At 37.4% G+C, this 9,735-nt stretch overlaps 1 protein-coding gene across 2 annotated transcripts in view; it reads right to left on the bottom strand.

Annotated features, from left to right (window-relative positions):
- Positions 1-10: 10 nt before the first annotated feature.
- The window catches only part of PDE8B (phosphodiesterase 8B), a 55,902-nt gene continuing 46,177 nt past the window's right edge, over positions 11-9,735 (bottom strand). Inside the window, exons 18-22 of one of the 2 annotated variants that reach the window (XM_070938824.1) lie at positions 9,392-9,609; positions 5,399-5,534; positions 3,129-3,296; positions 2,361-2,490; positions 11-455 (exon numbers count right to left, since the gene is read on the bottom strand). In XM_070938824.1, coding sequence (XP_070794925.1) covers positions 388-455; positions 2,361-2,490; positions 3,129-3,296; positions 5,399-5,534; positions 9,392-9,609 — 720 coding nt within the window. In that variant the 3' untranslated portion in view covers positions 11-387. Of the gene's footprint in view, positions 456-830; positions 1,119-2,360; positions 2,491-3,128; positions 3,297-5,398; positions 5,535-9,391; positions 9,610-9,735 lie in introns of those variants that run through there. The other variant, XM_070938823.1, reaches the window with a different exon arrangement.

The following is a 9,735-nucleotide window of genomic DNA, read 5'->3' as shown; positions in this document are numbered from 1 at the left end:
GGGCTTGTTTAATTTGTGAATTTATATCAACTACAATTTTCTAAAAGATTAGTTAACAAGCAAAACACATACAAGGATTTCTTGTGTGTAAAAATCACAGTGTGCAGCAAGTCCTCACTGTAAAAAGGGCCAGTGAGGGAGCTATCTCTGTGCATACAAACTTGCCCCTGATAATGAAATCTGCTGGGAAACCTGCATAGGGAGGAGGGCTCCACACATAGACAGTCTTGAATCACAGTAATCATAAATGTATAAATGAGAACAAAGTCTGGCAGATCAGCAATTACATTAAGAAACGATTTCTCATTCAGTGGGGTCAACACATATGCTTTTTTGCTCTACTAATTGGAAGAAAGCAAGCAAATGGGTCCTTATAAGATTGTCTAGCTATCTGAAGGTAGAGCTCTGTCTCCCATGGCTGTGGCAGGAGGAAACCCAGAGATCTGCAGTAGATCCTGGAAGTAGATACAATGGGAAATGAGATATCGCCATGTTTGAGATATTAGAGTCTCTATGGATGAATTCAAATCAGTTGTTCTCAGGGTCAAAAAAGTGACCAGTGTATAATATAATACTTGCTATGAACAAGGCTTTTGTAAAATAAACTTTAAATTAAATATTGTTGATAATTTTTTTCAAAGAAGCTATTTTTTCTTGTTTTATATTTTATGTATAGAATTGATTTTGGCTAATAAATTAAATATCATTTGACAAATTACAATCATTTTATAAAACTACCCTTAAAAGGATCTATTATTCCACAAAAAACAGGATAGCATTTATAAACCATTTCTTGTCTTTAAATTATGTCCTTTATTTCAAAAAAAAGTCCACAGTTTTATAGAATTTTGAACTATTTAAAATTGAGAAACAATATTTTTCTCCGCATTTCCCAGTTGGTTACTTCATTGTGAAGGAAATTCAACCCTTCTTGGGTCCATACCAGTATATGGTTCACAGTGTACATGGTAGGCTATGATCTTTCTTTTGTTCTCTTCAGCTTCCAAGATTATTCTCTGAAGGGAGACGAAGACTCCTACACTTTGATTCATCTAATTTTTTCCAGTGTTTGTAGTTATTTGCTAGGTGTTGCATCAGACCAGGTAGATATGCAAATGCTGAGAGATACAGAAGGGTGGGATGGGGGAAGCAATGCCATACTTGTTTTAAAAGCATGAACAATTTCTGCATTCTTTCAGCCTTTGTATATTTAGGATCAATTGTTAGCATTATACAAAGAATCATTTTATATGCCTAGGAGTAGCACAACCAGGTAACGTAGCCCTTCTCTTCAAAATTTTTCCTCCCCCAGGTATAGCTTACAACAGAATGTGGGGTATCATTTCCAGTTTAGAACTTAATACGTCTTTTGCACATGTTCATTAACAAATTTATTCCATCATGCATCTGACTTAAAGTCATTTTTAAAAATACATGAAAATGTATATTTAAACATTTGTGAAATTTGGAGAATTCTGATTCATATAATTACATTCCAATTCATTTATGGGAGAAATCCACTGAGTTAATTTCAGACTCCTCCAGCAATGAACTCTTGCTGTAAATCACAGCTTTTAACATATAGAGCCAAGGTGACACAGTGGTTAGAGTGCAGTACTGCAGGCTACTTCAGCTGACTGCTAGCTGCAGTTTGGCAGTTCAAATCTCACCGGTTCAAGGTTGACTCAGCCTTCCATCCTTCCGAGGTGGGTAAAATGAGGACCCAAATTGTTTGGGGCAATAAGCTGACTCAGTAAACCGCTTAGAGAGGGCTGTAAAAGCACTGTGAAGCGGTATATAAATCTAAGTGCTATTGTTAAGTACTATTGCTATTGTCCTTGCCAATGATCAGCGTTCCGTGGCCCCTGAGCATGGCCAATCCTTATCAAACTGGTTTTCATCTCGCACCTATATTATATGGGAAACCATGCTGTTTTTCGTACTGATATTTTATGGTTTCATTTTCCCTTTACAATAACTCAGTGCTTCTGCCAGATTTAAAAACAAACAGCTGTAGAATTAAGAGTTGTAGAATTGTTAAATCCCATACAGCTGTCACTTAAATATAATCTCTCTCCATGCTAGCCTTTTAAAAATAGTTTTAAAATAACTTTAACTAGCATGAAACTCTAAGCTTCTTTTCAGAAGGCCACATAATCAATGGGCAGAGTTCCCCCTCCTCACCTCCACCCTCATATTCTCTTGCCAGAACAACTGTGTCTGGCTAGGGAACAACCTTCAGGCTCTAAATAACAGAAAGGACAAGGATATCCTTTAACACATAAGACCTGTTGGGCCACTTGGCAAAACAATAAAAAATGCATTGCTCAAAAGGGAAGAGGAAAAATGAAAATTCTTACCATCCCAAGCATCAAACATGTCCATTATAAAGTAATCAATGAAGGATATCTGAGACTTAGGGATGCTGCAGGTATTTCGATCAAATACGGGCATCACAACTGGTAGGCCCTGCTTCTTTTCTTCATCAGTCTGTGGGGGGAAATTTTCAACTTTACAACCAGGATGAAAATTACAAAAGTAGATCAATGGTCTGTTTTATAATTAATTATTGGGCTCATACTGATCTAGCAAAGACAACTTATATAACTCAATGAACAAAACTGAGTTTGTTGGCAACTGAAAATATAATCCTAAATGAAACTCGATCTACTGTCCTACTTTTTATAAGGGGAAATGTTAAATCATGGTCTGCTTTAACCAAACTGTACCCTAAGATAAACAGACATGTAATAGATCATGTGCATTTCACTTCTTATTTAGGATTATTTTACTGCTGCTTTTCTCACACATAATTCATATCTCAAGATCAGAATTTGTTTTGTCAGCAATTAACATGGTAGGAGCTGATGGTATTGCTCTGGCATTAGAGTCTATCTCTTACAAGATGATTGAGAAGCAGATTGTCCATTTTAACATGTTAATCACCCAAAGCCAAATATGTAAGTAGGGCACCATACAAATGGAATTAAATTAAAAACTATTGGGGAATGGGAAATAGTTGGTCAGTAAAGCGAATAAAATTATTACATTAAGATTTTCATACAGAAGCATTAGATTTTAGAATTATAAACTAAAACATTTATTTTCTAACAACAGTAAATTCATACCTGTGCAAAATATTCTTCAGAAATTCTCCCAGCCCATTCAATACACAATTCTAGGGGACGACATGGATTTGCAACATCTGCACATTTTATCATCATGCGCTTGATCAATGTTTGATTATCCGGAAAGTTCTTGAGACTGTTTGTGTATTCACAATCACCACTATCATTCTGGAAAATGATTGTTCATTCTGTCAGTTGGCATTACTGCTCAAGACGCTATATTATGTTATCATAATACTCTGTAAATATGCACTATAAGGAAAACTACACAGTTGCTTGGTTTTGGCTGGAATTCAATAGATTTGAGCAAGGTGAAGAAGTTGCTTTCTTACTTAGACTTATCAGAAGGTACAATAATTTTTTTAACTGAAATCATGTACTGCATTTATGATTTTACATTGCTTTTTGGGGCAGGGTGATGGTTTGTATGTTATTGTACAATCCTCAGGAAACGTGACTATTGGGTAGTCTCAGAATTCAGTCTAATGAATTCAAGGTTGTTAGAGAAATATTGTAAATCTCAATTTATAGTAATGTGATGACAATGAATCAACCAAAATAGAGATGAGGGATTCCTGTTTAGATGTGTCTGTCTTTGGCCACTCATTTATTGTATATCTTTATCTCACTATACAATAAACACATTTGTGTCAAGTGTCACAACATCTTGAAGCATTTTTAATAATAGAATATTAACTGCATACACTACACTTATTTCATTGAACCAATTTATTTTTATATATGCACTGGCTCATAACTTAACTGTAGAAAAATTTAAAAGTCCTATTTGAAATTATGCTATGTAAAACTCCAAAATATAACACAATTTGATAATATAATCAAAACAAAAGTATAAAAAGCCATAGATGTTCATTATACTGTATAGAAATAGCAATAGCATTTAGACTTACATACTGCACCATAGTGCTATAAAGCACTCTCTGGGCAGTTTACAATGTAAGCATTATTTGTATGTGGGTCCTTATTTTACCGGCCTCGGAAGGATGGAAGGCTGAGTCATCCTTGAGCCCCATCAGGATCAAACTCCAGGCTGTGGGCAGAATTTGCCTGCAATACTGCATTTTAACCACAGCCCCACCAGGGCTCTTGTATTTAGCACCTAATGCATAAGAACTAAGTATGCTGGCTCAGGAATTCTGGACTTGAAGTCCGCAGATTTTAAACTTGCCAAAGTTGAGAATTACTGGTGTAGATATAGGTGACTCCAATAGGAAAAATATTGTAAAAACTATTTATTGCAAATTTTCCTCTAGCCCTTTGTATATTTTTAGAAATCTTTCCACATGGATATTTATATTAATACAGTTATGAAAGTAACTCTCCCAAATCCATAGGAATATAAAATTATCATTTTGCCTGTAAATCTGAAGTCTTTTTATGCCTTCATTACTGCATGTGAACAGGTACATATTTAAAAGAATGTTGTGTTGGAGTTACTCTAAATAAAATCTTAGATCTCTACACATTGCTAAATTCCCACAAATACCAATCTTCAGTTAAGGGTGCTTATATTTACATATTCAGTGATGGCACCGTTCATAGAAAAGAAAGGGTCAGGAGAATCTGAGAACACTATGATTTGCAAAAGAACTAAAAAAAGTTAGGCTGAACATTTTCAGCATTCAATGAATGCTACCTGACTGCAAAGAACTTTAAAAGCCAAAGGCTCCAGTTTTACTTTGCTTTTTCAATGAGGATTGGCCGGGATGGAATGGGGTAAAGTGGTTGTAGACCAACTTCGCATCATTGCACAATGCAACATTTTATTGCAGCAGCTTATTTCCTGGACCAAAATGTAAGCTCCTTATGTAGCAACACCTCACTGAAAACTCTTTAAGAACCACAGCCAGACAGAAAGAGATAAAAACTGCTTGTGGGAACCAATCTTCCAATCTATCCTGAGTTAAACTGATTAAGGCTATTTTGTATGATCTCATGTATCGTTCACAAAGCCTTGAAACATTATTATTAATAATTTCCATGTTACTCAGTCTTTCCATTTTAATAAAACCTTCAAATTGTGAAGAAGCATGCATTACATTAATAATTCAAAATGCAAACATTAAAATAACATAAAAATAAAGAAGAATATACTCAGGCAAAATTATGGGCACTTATGGTTGAAAATGAAATGCAAATCACCCTTGTTCCCATTAGAATACTGCTGTCATATGAATGAAAGATGACCAAAGCTGAGAAAAGACATCTGACTGAAATGCTTTGGTTTATTCACAAGGTCTGGTGCTTACGTTGGAGTTGCTTTCATCTGAGGACAAGGGCTTGATGATGCTGTTCACAAACTTGTTCACATGCTCAAAGTGCTTTGTCATTTCTGTTGCCAAGACCATGTCAATAATTGCTTGACGAAGGGTTCGATAATGATTTCTGAAAAGAGAAAGAGCAATCTGAATAGGTATTGGTAGAACTGATTCCTGATTTCCCATGTATCAGGATAACATTGGCGAATCCATTTTTGACTGTACAGGTATCTCCTTGCAATGCAGCAATTATGTGTTACTAAAACATGCAATTTGACTGCACTACAAGTGGGCTTTAGCTTTTGAGGCCCACGAAAGCAGGTATGGCCAAAGCCAGCAGGCATTTGAGGTGGTCACAAACTCAACAGTAGGCTTCCTTTGGGGTAGGGCAGGGGTCAGCAACCTAAAATTCTCAAAGAACCATTTGGACCCATTTCCGACAGAAAAGAAAACACCGGGAGCCACAAAACCTGGATGGGTGTGGCCAACTTGACGTCACTCACTCCCACCCAGTCACATGATTCCCCCCCAGCCACGCCTACCCAGCTGGTCATTAGGGCAGAGAACTGGGTGTTAAATTATTTGCCACGTCTGGCCATGCCTCTCTCTCTCTCTTTCTCTTTCTCTCTGTCTATTTGTCTCTCTCTCTTTCTCTCTCTCCTTTCCACTATTTGAGCCCCTCTGGAAAAATTAAGCTTTCAAGTACAACTAAAGTTTAGCTCTCAGGTAGTTCAAAGACTTTAATCTGTTATATCAAAGAAAAGAAAAGTGTGCTAGAAGAGTAAATGGGGGTGGGGAAGAGAAACCAGGACATGGATTGCTTGATGGGTACAGAGATGAGAGTGGCTCCTGGGGCATCTTTTGCAGCATTCCCTTCAACACTGGCAGTGCCCTGGGATACCTCACTGAATTAAGAGGACACAGAGAAATACATTTTTCTGAAATTTAAATCATAGGGCACATGACAAGAAACTGCGTCAGGGAGAATGCACCCCTCTGTTATGACTTATCACCACTTAGTTTCAATGTGAGGAATTTCAATCACTCTCACAACTTGACTTCTCCCTGGGGTTAATTCTGAGAGCATGTTTTGGATGCTCTCATAAAATGGAAGCAGTGACAAATTTACTACTTCGTTGACAGTGGCCAATTACAAAGCATCTGATTATTAAAAGATCTGCTTCATTCCATCCCTTTTCCCAGTTTATCTTTGTCTTCCTTTTATGGGCAAATAGGCTCCTTTCTTAGTTGCAATACATAGGAATTAGTTGCCATCACTATTCAACTTGGTCCTAAATCTGTCTTGTAAAATACAATATTTACATTCATAATTTTATTTTTAATAAAACTTATATCCTATTGGATTATAAATGTTGTTTACTTCACTATTCTATTAATTTACGTTATATACTGGGAATATTTATACAATATTGAACTGAATATTTCTATTTCTTTGGGTATTATGATGTTGGCATTTGGTGTTATTTTAATTGCTTAACACAGGTAATCTGTGACTTACAACTATTTCCTGTGATTATTTGAAGTCACAACGGCACTGAAAAAAATGACCTATGATTGTTTATGACCGTTGCAGCATCCCCATGGTCACATGATCAAAATTCAGATGCATGGCAACTGGCTTGTATTTATGACAGATGCAATGTCCCAGGGTCATGTGATCACCTTTTCTGATCCTCTGACAAGCAAACCAATGGGGAAGCCAGACTCACTTAACAACCATATTACTAGCTTTACAATTGGAGTGAATCACATATCAACTGTGGCAAGAAAGATCATAAAATAGGGCAAAACCAGGGATGAAATGCTCTCAGTTCAGACCGGATCACCTGATCCGTTAGTGATGGCGACGGGTGGTTTGGAGGAAAAAAATCCCTGCACGCTCCCCCCCATGCCCAGCTAAGCCACGCGATCATCAGAGGCTTTTTTTTTTACTTTTAAAAGCATTTTTTCTACAACCTCTTCAGCTGAAAAGTAAAAAAAAAAAGCCTCTGATGATCGCGCGGCTCAGCTGGGATCGTCAGAGCCTTTTAAAAGCATTTTTTTACAACATCTTCGGCCGAAGAGGTTGTAGAAAGAATGGTTTTAAAAGTTAAAAAAAAAAAAAAAAAAGTTGGCCACGGCCACCCAGTCACATTCCCCCCCACCAAGCCACGCCCACAGAACCAGTAGTAACAAATTTTACATTTCACCACTGGACAAAACTCACTTAACAACTGTCTTTCTTAGTAATGGAAATTTTGGGCTCAATTGTGGTCATAAGTTGAGAACTAATTGTAAAGCAAAAATAAATTCACCATATTAATTTACTGGAACCATACTGCTATTGTGTTGCCTATGTCAAAATAATAAATTATCGGGGTAGTCCTCGACTTACAACAGTTCATTTAGTGACCGTTCAAAGTTACTACAGCACTGTGAAGTGACTTATGACTATTTTTCACACTTATGACCATTACAGCATCCCCATGGTCACATGATTTACATTTGGATGCTTGACAGTTGGTTCATATTTATGACCATTGCAGTGTCCCAGGGTCATATGATCATCTTTTGAGACCTTCTGACAAGCTAAGTCAATGGGGAAGCCAGCTTCACTTAACAACTGGGTTATTAATTTAACAACTGCAGTGATTCACTTAACAAATGTGGCAAGAAAAGTCATAAAACAGAGCAAAACTTGTTCAACAAATTTCTCACTTAGCAACATAAATTCTGGGCTCAATTGTGGCAATAAGTTAAGGACTAACTGTATACAGATAGTTCTTGATTTACAGCCATTCGTTTAAAGTTATGACAGCCTTGGAAAAAGTGATTTATGACCTATCCATCAAGTTATGATTATCATACCACTCCCGCACCATTTGGGCATTTGGGCAATCAGCTCACACTTACGAGATTAAATTGCATCCTACAGTAATCCTGTGGATCATCATTTGTGATCTTCTCTGCCGGTCTCCACTGAGCAACGTCAGTTGGAAAGGCCAGATTCACTTAAAGATCATATGATTCACTTAATCATAGTGATTTTCTTAATGACCTTAGTAAAATGATAATAAAATCAGGTCCGGTCATGTCATGACTTGCTTCATGACCACACTGCTTGGTGACCAAAATTCCAATCCCAATCGTGATTGTAAATTGAGAACTAGTATCTTTCCATAGTTGTTAGAAATATATTTTCATATTAACACATTCCATTGCAACGTATTTAATACGCACTTTATGCAAACATACAGTATACCGTATCTCCACAACGAAAAGAGTTCTGATAGAGATATAAATGTGAATTTCATTTGGAATCACATTTTTCAGATTTGGATATTCTGGTGAACTGATATTCATGAATGTCAGCAGTTTGCTATATTACACATACTGCAGTGGTGGGTTCCTCCCGGTTCGGCCCGGTTCTGCCGAGCTGGTAGCGGTGACGATATGATGTCACCGAAACGGTTCTGCCCCCCGCCCTCCCCGCCCCCCCCACCCCCACGTTATTCTTACCTTTTATTTGGCCCCACCCCCAATCTATTGCTGCCTCCTGAGACCCAGCTGATGGGCTATAATGAAAAAAACTGTTTAAACTCTTGCCTCAGGGCTTCAAAGGGCCGCCCTACAGCTGATCAGTGGTAAAAGGCAGTTTGGTGGTAGACTGGTGCCTCCAAAAACAAATGAGTAGACCAGTGCCTGCAAAAATAAATGGGTAGACCAGTGCCTGCAAAAATACATGAGTAGACCGGTACAGCTCTGCAAGCAGTTAAAAGCCTGGTAGACCAGTACCTCTGCTAAATCCTAAAGAATTGTTACATGACCATCAAGCCACGCCCACAAAATACAGAACCGGTAGTAAAAAAATTTAGAACCCACCCCTGACATACTGACTATTAAAGGAGACTAAATTTATACACTATACAGAGATCCAAACCCTATTCCCAGGCTCAAATCCAAGAAAAGTTTGAGGAGTCTAACCTGTTGAGATTTTTAAAAATGTTGCACTTGTTGTCTTTTGTTGTCAGCTGGAAGGCCAGAGCTGCGTGATGGCTTTCTAAGACAGCAGTGTCATTGTAGAGAACAGCTAGTTCACTGCCTGCATTGCACAAAAAAGAATTGGTCCGTCCTGGATGATCCACGTCATGAATTGTTGCCGCTATTAATGCAGCCACTTGGTCTAAATGATCAAGGCTTCCCTAGAAGGAAAAATTAAGTCTTTATCAGTTAAAATGTGTCAATCATCAATAAATCTGCATTCATATATGGATTCATGTAGGCAATATACATGGCTTTTCAGTAACATTGCCCTGTGATTCTTCATT

Source organism: Pituophis catenifer, unplaced genomic scaffold (assembly GCF_029215685.1).
Source record: "Pituophis catenifer annectens isolate HBS135680 unplaced genomic scaffold, rPitCat1.0.hap2 SCAF_2, whole genome shotgun sequence".
NCBI classification, from domain to species: domain Eukaryota; kingdom Metazoa; phylum Chordata; class Lepidosauria; order Squamata; family Colubridae; genus Pituophis; species Pituophis catenifer.
Note: the sequence above shows the minus strand (reverse complement) of the source record. Positions and strands in the feature narration are given on the sequence as shown.